The 14,941-nt window shown below is 40.2% G+C and overlaps 1 protein-coding gene across 1 annotated transcript in view; it reads left to right on the top strand.

The window, feature by feature from the left end:
- The window catches only part of LOC117508771 (sodium/hydrogen exchanger 9-like), a 308,738-nt gene that overhangs the window by 88,300 nt on the left and 205,497 nt on the right, over positions 1–14,941 (top strand). Inside the window, exon 8 of the mRNA XM_034168606.1 lies at positions 13,938–14,043. Within this exon, the coding sequence (XP_034024497.1) occupies positions 13,938–14,043 (106 nt within the window). The remainder of the gene's footprint in view (positions 1–13,937; positions 14,044–14,941) is intronic.

Here is a 14,941-nt window from a genome sequence, read left to right as displayed (position 1 = left end):
CACTAGCCCTAAACTTCACTAAAAGATCCAGAATTTAGGTAAAGTTGAGGCCGCAGCCCGCTCCAATTACTAATAAATGAATTAAGAGTAAAAAGCGTAAAACAAAACTGGACCAGTATGCTAGCCATATGAAAGGGAAAATAAGTGCGTCTTAAGTCTGGACTTGAAAATCTCCACAGAATCTGACTTTTATTGACAGAGGGAGATCATTCCACAGAACAGGGGCACGATAAGAGAATGCTCTGTGACCCGCAGACTTCTTATTCACCTTAGGGACACAAAGTAGTCCTGCACCCTGAGAACGTAAAGAACTCATTGAGTGAATATTATTAGAATTAATATAATGAAATGTATGGTGTAGACCTGCTCTATATGAAAAGTGTCCTGAGATGCTAGATGATTCAGCACTACATTAAGAAAACTGACCTGTATTGATCAGAAGGCTTTGTGAAAAGGGGGGTTTGTGCTGAGAATTATGACCATTTTTAAAATGTGTTTGTGTCAGAAGCAGAGCCAGGAGCCAGTTATGAGGGGATTGCTGCTGTCAGTAGGGTTTTTTTTGCTCTTGCTTGCCTCTACTGGTGGTTGACTCTCACTGCGGTATTGTATCACTTCCTGTTCCGGAGCACAGCGGTGTTTTGCTGTATCTGTTAGCTGTTTAATCTGCGCAGTTAGATTGATCTAGTTACCTAGATAACGATTTGTTTCACAGTGTTATCTTCACGTGCCTTAACTAAAGCACTCCCTCTGCTGAATCACCTCTAAATTATTTACACGTTATTCACTTTGCGTGTTTTTAGGAATCCGCTAGCTTAGCGCAGCTACTAGCTCTTAGCCGGTTTAGCATGGCGGCTTCTCCTGTCTCTCCCGCACTTTTCTGCTCTGGGTGTGAAATGTTTAGTTATTCCTTGGCCTCCTTTAGCAATAAGTGTAGCTTATTCGTAGCTTTGGAGGCCAGGCTGGGCGAATTGGAGACTCGGCTCCGCACCGTGGAAAATTCTACAGCTAGCCAGGCCCCTGTAGTCGGTGCGGACCAAGGTAGCTTAGCCGCCGTTAGTTTCCCTCTGGCAGATCCCGAGCAGCCGGGAAAGCAGGCCGACTGGGTGACTGTGAGGAGGAAGCATAGCCCTAAACAGAAGCCCCGTGTACACCGCCAACCCATTCACATTTCTAACCGTTTTTCCCAACTCAGCGACACACCCGCCAAGGAACAAACTCTGGTTATTGGCGACTGTTTTGAGAAATGTGAAGTTAGCGACACCAGCAACCATAGTCAATTGTCTTCCGGGGGCCAGAGCAGGCGACATTGAAGGAAATTTGAAACTGCTGGCTAAGGCTAAGCGTAAATTTGGTAAGATTGTAATTCACGTCGGCAGTAATGACACCCGGTTACGCCAATCGGAGGTCACTAAAATTAACATTGAATCGGTCTGTAACTTTGCAAAAACAATGTCGGACTCTGTAGTTTTCTCTGGGCCCCTCCCCAATCGGACCGGGAGTGACATGTTTAGCCGCATGTTCTCCTTGAATTGCTGGCTGTCTGAGTGGTGTCCAAAAAATGAGGTGGGCTTCATAGATAATTGGCAAAGCTTCTGGGGAAAACCTGGTCTTGTTAGGAGAGACGGCATCCATCCCACTTTGGATGGAGCAGCTCTCATTTCTAGAAATCTGGCCAATTTTCTTAAATCCTCCAAATCGTGACTATCCAGGGTTGGGACCAGGAAGCAGAGTTGTAGTCTTACACACCTCTCTGCAGCTTCTCTCCCCCTGCCATCCCCTCATTACCCCATCCCCGTAGAGACGGTGCCTGCTCCCAGACTACCAATAACCAGCAAAAATCTATTTAAGCATAAAAATTCAAAAAGAAAAAATAATATAGCACCTTCAACTGCACCACAGACTAAAACAGTTAAATGTGGTCTATTAAACATTAGGTCCCTCTCTTCTAAGTCCCTGTTAGTAAATGATATAATAATTGATCAACATATTGATTTATTCGGCCTTACAGAAACCTGGTTACAGCAGGATGAATATGTTAGTTTAAATGAGTCAATACCCCCCCGTCACACTAACTGCCAGAACGCTCGTAGCACGGGCCGAGGCGGAGGATTAGCAGCAATCTTCCATTCCAGCTTATTAATTAATCAAAAACCCAGACAGAGCTTTAATTCATTTGAAAGCTTGACTCTTAGTCTTGTCAATCTAAATTGGAAGTCCCAAAAACCAGTTTTATTTATTATCTATCATCCACCTGGTCGTTACTCTGAGTTTCTCTGTGAATTTTCAGACCTTTTGTCTGACTTAGTGCTTAGCTCAGATAAGATAATTATAGTGGGCGATTTTAACATCCACACAGATGCTGAGAATGACAGCCTCAACACTGCATTTAATCTATTATTAGACTCAATTGGCTTTGCTGAAAATGTAAATGAGTCCACCCACCACTTTAATCATATCTTAGATCTTGTTCTGACTTATGGTATGGAAATTGAAGACTTAACAGTATTCCCTGAAAACTCCCTTCTGTCTGATCATTTCTTAATAACGTTTACATTTACTCTGATGGACTACCCAGCAGTGGGGAATAAGTTTCATTACACTAGAAGTCTTTCAGAAAGCGCTGTAACTAGGTTTAAGGATATGTTTCCTTCTTTATGTTCCCTAATGCCATATACCAACACAGTGCAGAGTAGCTACCTAAACTCTGTAAGTGAGATAGAGTATCTCGTCAATAGTTTTACATCCTCATTGAAGACAACTTTGGATGCTGTAGCTCCTCTGAAAAAGAGAGCTTTAAATCAGAAGTGCCTGACTCCGTGGTATAACTCACAAACTCGCAGCTTAAAGCAGATAACCCGTAAGTTGGAGAGGAAATGGCGTCTCACTAATTTAGAAGATCTTCACTTAGCCTGGAAAAAGAGTCTGTTGCTCTATAAAAAAAGCCCTCCATAAAGCTAGGACATCTTACTACTCATCACTAATTGAAGAAAATAAGAACAACCCCAGGTTTCTTTTCAGCACTGTAGCCAGGCTGACAAAGAGTCAGAGCTCTATTGAGCCGAGTATTCCTTTAACTTTAACTAGTAATGACTTCATGACTTTCTTTGCTAATAAAATTTTAACTATTAGAGAAAAAATTACTCATAATCATCCCAAAGACGTATCGTTATCTTTGGCTGCTTTCAGTGATGCCGGTATTTGATTAAACTCTTTCTCTCAGATTGTTCTGTCTGAGTTATTTTCATTAGTTACTTCATCCAAACCATCAACATGTCCACAGCATTAGTGAAGGTTACAAATGATCTTCTTATGGCCTCAGACAGTGGACTCATCTCTGTGCTTGTTCTGTTAGACCTCAGTGCTGCTTTTGATACTGTTGACCATAAGATTTTATTACAGAGATTAGAGCATGCCATAGGTATTAAAGGCACTGCGCTGCGGTGGTTTGAATCATATTTATCTAATAGATTACAATTTGTTCATGTAAATGGGGAATCTTCTTCACAGACTAAGGTTAATTATGGAGTTCCACAAGGTTCTGTGCTAGGACCAATTTTATTCACTTTATACATGCTTCCCTTAGGCAGTATTATTAGACGGCATTGCTTAAATTTTCATTGTTATGCAGATGATACCCAGCTTTATCTATCCATGAAGCCAGAGGACGCACACCAATTAGCTAAACTGCAGGATTGTCTTACAGACATAAGGACATGGATGACCTCTAATTTCCTGCTTTTAAACTCAGATAAAACTGAAGTTATTGTACTTGGCCCCACAAATCTTAGAAACATGATGTCTAACCAGATCCTTACTCTGGATGGCATTACCCTGACCTCTAGTAATACTGTGAGAAATCTTGGAGTCATTTTTGATCAGGATATGTCATTCGAAGTGCATATTAAACAAATATGTAAGACTGCTTTTTTGCATTTACGCAATATCTCTAAAATTAGAAAGGTCTTGTCTCAGAGTGATACTGAAAAACTAATTCATGCATTTATTTCCTCTAGGCTGGACTATTGTAATTCATTATTATCAGCTTGTCCTAAAAGTTCCCTGAAAAGCCTTCAGTTAATTCAAAATGCTGCAGCTAGAGTACTGACGGGGACTAGAAGGAGAGAGCATATCTCACCCATATTGGCCTCTCTTCATTGGCTTCCTGTTAATTCTAGAATAGAATTTAAAATTCTTCTTCTTACTTATAAGGTTTTGAATAATCAGGTCCCTTCTTATCTTAGGGACCTCATAGTACCATATCACCCCAATAGAGCGCTTCGCTCTCAGACTGCAGGGTTACTTGTAGTTCCTAGGGTTTGTAAGAGTAGAATGGGAGGCAGAGCCTTCAGCTTTCAGGCTCCTCTCCTGTGGAACCAGCTCCCAATTCGGATCAGGGAGACAGACACCCTCTCTACTTTTAAGATTAGGCTTTAAACTTTCCTTTTTGCTAAAGCTTATAGTTAGGGCTGGATCAGGTGACCCTGAACCATCCCTTAGTTATGCTGTTATAGACTTAGACTGCTGGGGTGTTTCTTTCTCTTTTTGCTCTGTATGCACCACTCTGCATTTAATCATTAGTGATTGATCTCTGCTCCCCTCCACAGCATGTCTTTTTCCTGGTTCTCTCCCTCAGCCCCAACCAGTCCCAGCAGAAGACTGCCCCTCCCTGAGCCTGGTTCTGCTGGAGGTTTCTTCCTGTTAAAAGGGAGTTTTTCCTTCCCACTCTCGCCAAGTGCTTGCTCACAGGGGGTCGTTTTGACCATTGGGGTTTTTACGTAATTATTGTATGGCCTTGCCTTGCAATATAAAGCGTCTTGGGGCAACTGTTTGTTGTGATTTGGCCCTATATAAATAAAATTGATTGATTAATTGATTGAGTACGGAAGGAACAGGTCAGCTGTTGTAACAGAGTGCGTGAACAAGCAAGCAGTAGTTCCAATATATCCACTTTCTATGCCCAAACGATAGCAGTGACCAGTTATATTTTGTTTTATCATTAAAAGTAAGATAGTAACTACACAAAGCCCACAACTGAAAAGGAATATGATGAAAGTAATATGAAATAAGCCTACATATTTTGCCATTGGCAACATCTTAATTGGTTAAGTCAAAATGGGTTTTCCATATCAACTGTGCTAAAGCCTTACGGATTATCATTTTTTATTGTAATACAGGTGCAGGAAGTGTGAAAGGGAGAGCAGCATCTACTCAGGGACTGACTACAAAGGCAGCAGCTCAGCAGCAGAACCCTGATCCACAAGTTCGGAATGACACAGATGATGATGAGGCTGTTGGTAGTTTTGATTACTTTGCTCGCCCGCAGTCATAGGGGACACATTTTTTTCTTATCATCCTCATCAAATCACTAATATTGCTATACCAAAAGTTTTCAATAACAGAGATGGAACCAATCACTGCATCTTGGCTGTAAGTAAGTGGCTGACTTACAACCCCTGGCAAAAATTATGGAATCACCAGCCTCAGAGGATGTTCATTCAGTTGTTTAATTTTGTAGAAAAAAAGCAGATCACAGACATGACACAAAACTAAAGTCATTTCAAATGGCAACTTTCTGGCTTTAAGAAACACTATAAGAAATCAAGAAAAAAGATTGTGGCAGTTAGTAAGGGTTACTTTTTTAGACCAAGCAGAGGGAAAAAAATATGGAATCACTCAATTCTGAGGAAAAAATTATGGAATCACCCTGTAAATTTTCATCCCCCAAATTAACACCTGCGTCAAATCAGATCTGCTCATTGACATTGACCCTATGCCATGACATTGACCCTATGTGTCTTTTTGCAAAGAATGTTTTTGCAGTTTTTGCTCTATGGTAAGATGCATTATCATCATGAAAAATGATTTCATCATCCCCAAACATCCTTTCAATTGTCCAAAATATCAACATAAACTTGTGCATTTATTGATGATGTAATGACAGCCATCTCCCCAGTGCCTTTACCTGACATGCAGCCCCATATCATCAATGACTGTGGAAATTTACATGTTCTCTTCAGGCAGTCATCTTTATAAATCTCATTGGAAAGGCACCAAACAAAAGTTCCAGCATCATCACCTTGCCCAATGCAGATTCGAGATTCATCACTGAATATGACTTTCATCCTCTCATCCACAGTCCACAATTGCTTTTCCTTAGCCCATTGTAACCTTGTTTTTTTCTGTTTAGGTGTTAATGATGCCTTTCGTTTAGCTTTTCTGTATGTAAATCCCATTTCCTTTAGGTGGTTTCTTACAGTTCGGTCACAGACGTTGACTCCAGTTTCTCCCATTCGTTCCTCATTTGTTTTGTTGTACATTTTTCGATTTTTGAGACATATTGCTTTAAGTTTTCTGTCTTGACGCTTTGATGTCTTCCTTGGTCTACCACTATGTTTGCCTTTAACAACCTTCCCATGTTGTTTGTATTTGGTCCAGAGTCTAGACACAGCTGACTGTGAAAAACCAACATCTTTTGCAACATTGCGTGATGATTTACTCTCTTTTAAGAGTTTGATAATCCTCTCCTTTGTTTCAATTGACATCTCTCGTGTTGGAGCCATGATTCATGTCAGTCCACTTGGTACAACAGCTCTCCAAGGTGTGTTCACTCCTTTTTAGATGCAGACTAACCAGCAGATCTGATATGACGCAGGTGTTCATTTTGGGGATGAAAATTTACAGGGTGATTCCATAATTTTTTCCTCAGAATTGAGTGATTCCATATTTTTTTCCTCTGCTTGGTCTAAAAAAGTAACCGTTACTGACTGCCACAATCTTTTTTTCTTGATTTCTTATAGTGTTTCTTAAAGCCAGAAAGTTGCCATTTGAAATGACTTTAGTTTTGTATCATGTCTGTGATCTGCTTTTTTCCTACAAAATTAAACAACTGAATGAACATCCTCCGAGGCCGGTGATTCCATAATTTTTGGCAGGGGTTGTACTGTAGAAAAAAAATCAGTCTATGTACTGTTCTGTTTGTGTGGCATTTGCACCTGTAGTTAGTGATGGCCCTTTCTTAAAGGGAGGCATGAAAGACTGGAAACACATTCACCAATAGATAGTGGAACATGAAAAAAGTAAGACACACAGAGATAGTGCAAATGCTTACTTTCTGAATGTACAAAAGCCAGATGTGTAAAGTCTGTTGACTGGCAACCAAATGTCATTGCGTGCTGAGCAAATGAAACAGAAACGTCAGGTGATGGTATGTATAGTGGATGTTATTAAAGTTATCAGCAATTGTGGATACAGGTAAAATATAAAGGAGGCAGGTTGCAGCATAGAAACCAATGCTGTTATGGCAACGTTTTAGAGTTGATTCTTCTTTTGAGTAGAATCAACTTAAATCAACTGCATGGACTTCTCATCAAATTCATCGTTTGTTGTTATGGTCTGTTTTGTAAAACTTTGCAAAATTTTGTCAATGCTAGAATGGCCTAAGCGGTGGGTCACCCCCCTGAGTCTGGTCTGCCTGAGGTTTCTTCCTCAGTATCATCAGAGGGAGTTTTTCCCTTACCACTGTCACCTGTGTGTTTGCTCTAGCGATTGGTAAGATTAAACTTACTTGTGTGAAGCGCCTTGAGGCAGCTTTGTTGTGATTTGGTGCTATATAAACAAAATAAATGACATTTGCCTACAACAGCATATAAACACATGCATAGAAAACAGCAAGAAGCAGCAGAAACTGGGTCAAAAGGCATAGGGTCTCTAGGTACACTGCTGTCAAAAGACATTCAATAAAGTTGTGAATGTCATCAGCCAACTGATAAAAGTGATTGTAGCTGCAGAAGTAAGACAAGCTGGCATGTTTTCAGTCCAAATTGACACCACACAAGATATCGGCAGCAAACACCATGCTCCATCATCCTCAGATATGGAACCAGTGTCATTCATGAAAGATTGATTGCTATGGTGGACTGTGAGTCATTTATAGCATTTTGGCAGAGCTCCTGAAAAAAAGGTTCTACTAGAGCTTAATGCTGATATTAGGACATGTGTAGGCACTCCACAGATGGTACAGCCAATATGCAGGGACAGTATCGGGGGTCTTTTACACTCCTCTCTGAGCAGTCCCCCAATCAAATTCATACATGGTGTTATGCAAATCTTTTGAATCTTGTACTGGCAGACACAACAGGCAGTGTTGTGGAAAGTGCCTCGCGCATTTCGCTGCTTAATGACATAGCAGTTTTCCTAAGAGAGTCATACAAGTGCATGCAGAGGTGGCAAGAGATGAGTCAAGACAAGCATCACAGACGACTGTGGCCAATAGGGCCAAGCGGGTGGTGGGCTAAGGATCAGGCACTAAGTTAAGTGTTTGGGTGCTTTGGGAATCCTCAGGGAGCCTTGTTTCTTGAAGTGCTTATGACTTCACACACCATTGCAGATGACAGAACACAACAGCCAACTGTGAGTGCCAAGGCAAAGGGATTCATAGAAGGCCTTTTGTGGTATATGAGACGGTGCTCACTGCTTAAGTTTTCCTTTGCATTTTTGAGCAGACATCTCCCCTTTCAAAATACTTACAGACAAGGGGAATGGATATCATAACAGCTCAACGTCTGGTTGAGGCGACAGAGGAGGGTCTCAGGGAGTGTGCTAGGGACTTTGAAGGAATAAAGTGTGCTAGGGACTTTGAAGGAGTAAAGTATGCAGCTGATGAGTTTGTGAAGTAGGCTAAAGAAAATTGCAAGGGGAGGAAGAGTGTGAGCTGGTAATGCAGACCACCCCTCCTGAGAGAAGGCTCAGAAAAAAGAAAAGAATGCCAGGAGAACTTGCAAAAAATGATACTGACTTCAAGGTCAAAGTTCACAATGTCATTATGGACACAGTGACAGTGTCCATAGAAGGTTTTCTGTCAATGCAAAACTTTGCTCAGATTTTGCCTGTCTAGACCCTCAAAGCTTTGCTCATCTGAGGGAAAAGAGACTCCCCAGCTCGGCTTCGGATGAAATAAGCAAATGTCTCCTTAATTTTGACAATAGAGCTACAGTTGGCACATTATGTAGTGAACTCTACAGCCTTTCATGTCAGTGGGACAGACTAAAGGTGTCCCTTCTGGAGAGTTATACTGTCAGGACAGCTAGTGATGCCACAAGGAAGTGAGGAGGATCCTTCCATGGAACAGGAGGATGTTGAACAAGTGAGCAAAATTTGTTCCTCCTGTAAAAACTGTCATTTGTGTTCATCTCATCCTGTCTCAGTACAATCTGCTAACTGATGCCTACCATGTGATTGGACTGGCCTACAAGTTGCTATTAACACTGTCCATCACACAAGTAGGCAGCCTGTGAAAGACGTTTCTCAACAGTGAAATTAATTAAAAAATACAGGCTCAGGAGCACTTTGACCCAGAAAAAAACTTGAGGCATTCATGCTCATGTGCACTGAGAAAGAATTTCATATGTCTTTGGACGATAATACTGTAATAAAGAAAGTTGCAGAGACCAGTGCACTGTTCAGGTGTTTATTAATGTTTTAGGGTTGGCCATGTTCCTTTGAAACTACTCTAATGCAGAGGGGGAACAAAAGATAATGGCATCAATAGAAATGTATGTTATACTGTGAATAGCAAACTTGCAGAGAACAGTGCACTAATTATTTTATTCTTTATTCATAATGATTAGATATCTGTGAACAGTAATTTGCTTTATATTTGATACCGCTGAAAAGGACATTCTGAAGGTATAAACAATAGTGTCGGAGATTGCTCTTTAACTCGTGTTCTCATATTTGTGAAATCTAAGTCGTGAATGTTGGAGATGTGCACTCATGTTGAAATAAATCTACGTTGTAAAGCAACCCTTACTTGCACTGAATTGGAAATAGTTTTGAAAAATACACTGACTTACAAGGCTTTACAGAACAGTGCACTGTTGTAGATTTAACATGTAAGGATATAACTGCGTGATTGTCATATTAATATGAGGTCGTGATCTAAAGTGGACCGATCTTAGATATCAAAGTCCCTCTCCAGCCCAGATGCCAACCACCATAAAACAAGAAAATCTGAATGAGAAAAGTTCTGTGTCTTAAAGAATGAGTGAATTTAATAAATCATGCTCTTAAACTTAAACACCATATTTGAATAAAATGCAGGAACATAACTTTCATAATTCTCAGCACTTCTCAAATACTTGTTTGGACTGTGTGAGGCAAAAATATCAACAGCAACAAGCAGGGCAACTTGGCTAAACTAAAGTAAGCCTATGATCTACTACAAATTTTAACTTTAATTAACTTGTTAGCTTCTGCTCGCTAATGCAGCTTGTATTATAAGTAAATAATGCACCAGTTAAATTCAATTTGCTTTTTGTTATGTGAAAATGTAGCACCACACTTCAAAAATCAATGCAACTCATAGGGTGGTGCAACTTTATATGCACTCCACCCCCACCCTGCATAACACATTTTTGGACACATGCGACAAATACTCTGGTGCAACTTACAGTCCAGAAAATCCAGTACTGTTAACTGGTCAATGGTTCAGTTTTAATGTTGTAAATCAGTTAATCAATTTTGCTGCTACCTCAGCATCTTCAAACTGCCATAAGCTCAAAGGTCGAGGAAAGGCTCTAACGAGACAGAAATGTTAACTTTACCTGTGAGATAAAAACAATCTACGTATATATATATATATATATATATATATATATATATATATATATATATATATATATATATATATATATATATATATATATATATATACGAGGGCTGTCAATAAAGTAACGGTCCTTTTTATTTTTTTCAAAAACTATATGGATTTCATTCGTATGTTTTTACGTCAGACATGCTTGAACCCTCGTGTGCATGCGTGAGTTTTTCCACGCCTGTCGGTGACGTCATTCGCCTGTGAGCACTCCTTGTGGGAGGAGTCGTCCAGTCCCTCGTCGGAATTCCTTTGTCTGAGAAGTTGCTGAGAGACTGGCGCGTTGTTTGATCAAAATTTTTTCTAAACCTGTGAGACACATCGAAGTGGACACGGTTCGAAAAATTATGCTGGTTTTCAGTGAAAATTTTAACGGCTGATGAGAGATTTTGAGGTGATTCTGTCGCTTTAAGGATTTCCCACGGTGCGAGACGTCGCTCAGCGCTCTCAGCCGCCGTCGTCAGCCTGTTCAAGCTGAAAACCTCCACATTTCAGGTTCTATTGATCCAGGACGTCGTGAGAGAACAGAGAAGTTTCAGAAGAAGTCGGTTTCAGCATTTTATCCGGATATTCCACTGTTAAAGGAGATTTTTTTTAATGAAAGACGTGCGGACGGGTCCGCGCGTCGGGACGCAGCCGACGCGGTGCGGCGGCACAGGAAAAACACCTCCGTGTTGATAACCATTTGTAAAATCCAGGCGGCTTTTGATGGCTTTCAGTGGAGTGAGTATATGAGAAATTGTTTAACAGCAGGACATGTTCCAACTTGTCCTTAAGGCTTTCTACAGAGGTGTTTTTCCTGTGGTTGAAAGCCTTAAGGACAAGTTGGAACATGTCCTGCTGTTAAACAATTTCTCATATACTCACTCCACTGAAAGCCATCAAAAGCCGCCTGGATTTTACAAATGGTTATCAACACGGAGGTGTTTTTCCTGTGCCGCCGCACCGCGTCGGCTGCGTCCCGACGCGAGGACCCGTCCCGACGCGAGGACCCGTCCGCACGTCTTTCATTAAAAAAATCTCCTTTAACAGTGGAATATCCGGATAAAATGCTGAAACCGACTTCTTCTGAAACTTCTCTGTTCTCTCACGACGTCCTGGATCAATAGAGCCTGAAATGTGGAGGTTTTCAGCTTGAACAGGCTGACGACGGCGGCTGAGAGCGCTGAGCGACGTCTCGCACCGTGGGAAGTCCTTAAAGCGACAGAATCACCTCAAAATCTCTCATCAGCCGTTAAAATTTTCACTGAAAACCAGCTTAATTTTTCGAACCGTGTCCACTTCGATGTGTCTCACAGGTTTAGAAAAAATTTTGATCAAACAACGCGCCAGTCTCTCAGCAACTTCTCAGACAAAGGAATTCCGACGAGGGGCTGGACGACTCCTCCCACAAGGAGTGCTCACAGGCGAATGACATCACCAACAGGCGTGGAAAAACTCACGCATGCGCACGAGGGTTCAAGCATGTCTGACGTAAAAACATATGAATGAAATCCATATAGTTTTTGAAAAAAATAAAAAGGACCGTTGCTTTATTGACAGACCTCGTATATATATATGTATGTATATATATATATATATATGTATGTATATATGTGTGTGTGTGTGTGTGTGTGTGTGCGTGCGTGCATGTAAATAAATATGTCTGACAATGGGATACTAAATAAATAACAGATAAATGTACTTGTTTGAACTTTACCTTCAGTTCACAATTTGATAATACTGTCATATTGGTTAAGAAAGAGAAAGTTATACTGTTCTAATTGTCTTGTTAACAACAGCTGATCTTTTATATGCTGTGTTTGCTACTGTTGTATGTGGTGCTGCCCCCAGTGGTGGACATGCTGTAGCATGTCGCCAGTGTGCTCCAGCAGAGTCATAAAAACTTAAAGGTCCCTTGTTTTTCAGGAAATATGCTTTATAGTTTTTATTTATTCCCTTTATTTGAAAGGGACAGTGTGCAGTTCAACGATAAATATCTCCATTTGATGCACTGTATGGGATTATAGTAACAAGCTAATTCTCATCTGTATACCCTGAAAGTAAGCAATGCGAGCAAAGCAATACAAAGCAAATTATGCATCGCGTCATTTTATAAGGCAGAGGCGTACACTCTTGTACACTTTTTGGTTAAATCCCAAAATATTGAAGATTATATTTATTACTCTAAGATACAAGCACATTTCAGGAGGGTAGGAAGTAAAATGAACAATGGTAAAACATAATGATCTCAAAAACCTGCCGTTATTGCGCAGTAGTTTACTGTAAAAAATATATGTTTGTGTGTGTGTGTAAAATAAGGCAGTCCTGAAACATTTACCAATGTAGCTGGTTGAAATTAGTTTGTGTGTACAGTTGGACTGTTGTGTAGTAAGTGCACTGTAAAACTCAAGGAGTTAGTTGAACTCAAACCATTTGTGGAAAACGATTGCCTTAAACCATTTGAGTTTGCCTTCTTAAATAAAATAATTTTCAAAGATTTAATTGTTAAGGTTTTAGTAACATAAGAGTTTGGAGTTAATTAAACTTATGTAAATCTATTTTATGTTTTTCAATTAAAAAAAAGTGACAAATTTCTGCCTAAAAAATTTGCATTGTTTTTTGGATTAAATTTTTGGATGCATTCTTTGGTTTACTTGTTGACAATAATCTCCTTTCTAAAATAAATAAATAAATAAAAATCTAAAACGACTACAACAAAATGAAAAATGCTAAATGGTAGCCCATGAACAGAATTTGCAGTTTTTTATAATGGTATAAGCTCAATTAAAATGAATGAATAGAATGCACTGGAAATACATCAACACTTAAATGGCCCAAGACTTTAAATGCACTTAAAGAAACTGAGTTATGACAAAAAATCATTTTTGAGTTAGTTTAACGAATGGAAATGAGTGACTATAACTTTTTTCAAAGTTTGAGTTACATTAACTTAATTATTGTATTAAAATGGAGTGTTCGGTTTAACAGTGTGGCAAAGCAGGAGTGGGATCTGTGCTTTATCCATTTTATAGAAATCCCAGAAAAGATCTCATTAAAACCCAGTGTATTAGTCTGTATTGCAGATCCCCTGGCTTTCTGAACACCTTGTGCAAAAGCATTTTGTTTGCACATTCTGCAGCAGTTCAGTTCCTGCGTAGTGTCAGTAAGGGTGTCACGCTTGAGCGTGCATTTATTCCAGCAGAGCAGTCACATTTTATTTCAGCTGCAATTACCTCCATGTTTTGACCTGAAAGCGTTGCCGACAGTGCGATTATTTGTTGTAAGTCTTTAACTCTCTCCCCACCTCACAAAATTCTCTCAGCTGTGTGAGAATCCACTCCTGGAAACATTGGTCTTTTTCCTGATGTCCTGGAGCAGCTTCCTGTTAGCTGAGGCCAGTGGACTTTCAGGTGAGTGCTGTGTGAGTTGCATTTTATGTGTTTGTGCAGCCTTCTCAGAGCTCCAACAGGCAGGGAGGTTAGACAGAATACAAATCCCACTTCTACCTCAGGCATCCCTTCTCCCCTGCATGCATGGACTCACTCAATTCTCCGCGATACTGGTGACACGAGTTTCTGTTTGATTGCAAAGACATTGTGCTTCAATGCTTCTCTTGGCCATTTGCACTCACACACCTGAGAATGGGATGTCCAAATTTTCTGTGACATTTGTCTTTGAAATTATAGCAAGTCAGCAGTGTAGTGATGAGAAGTTATTACTTCATCTACTCCCTCTACAGGGAACCACACTTACAAAACCTATTCCAGTCGCACCCATTTCTTATTTTAAAACAGTTTCTTCCCTCTAAGTGTGTTTGCACATAAAGTTTTGAGATGGCACCACAGACAGCAGAAAGACATGATCTTTTACTAGCCAAACTAATAGGACAGCTCCTCTGGAAAGTGCAGAACTCTGAAAACTTGGCATGCTTCAGTGGAATCCTTTATTCATCATCAACACCAGGGATACCGGCAAAATGTTACTTAGTAAGACGTTACTCTAATCTGACTGCTTTTTTCAGTAACGAGTAATCTAACGCGTTAATCTTTCCAAATCTGTAATCAGATTAAAGTTAATTCTCCAAGTCACTGCGCATTACAATTATTTTTGTATTTTTATACAGTATAAATCAGGGGTGCCCAATGCGTCAGTCACAGAGATTGTGTGGGTCGATCGCCATATTAAAACTGGCCCGTAGGCAGGGGGAGGTCGGAAGTTCAGCTGAACTGACCACTTCGCCCACTTTTAGCATTTGATGCTGCTAGCTGTTCATCTGCTCCAAACTGGAAAAAAAAAAAGACAGCGCGG

This window comes from Thalassophryne amazonica, chromosome 1 (genome assembly GCF_902500255.1).
Source record: "Thalassophryne amazonica chromosome 1, fThaAma1.1, whole genome shotgun sequence".
NCBI lineage: Eukaryota > Metazoa > Chordata > Actinopteri > Batrachoidiformes > Batrachoididae > Thalassophryne > Thalassophryne amazonica.
This window is presented reverse-complemented; position numbering and strand designations above follow the sequence as displayed.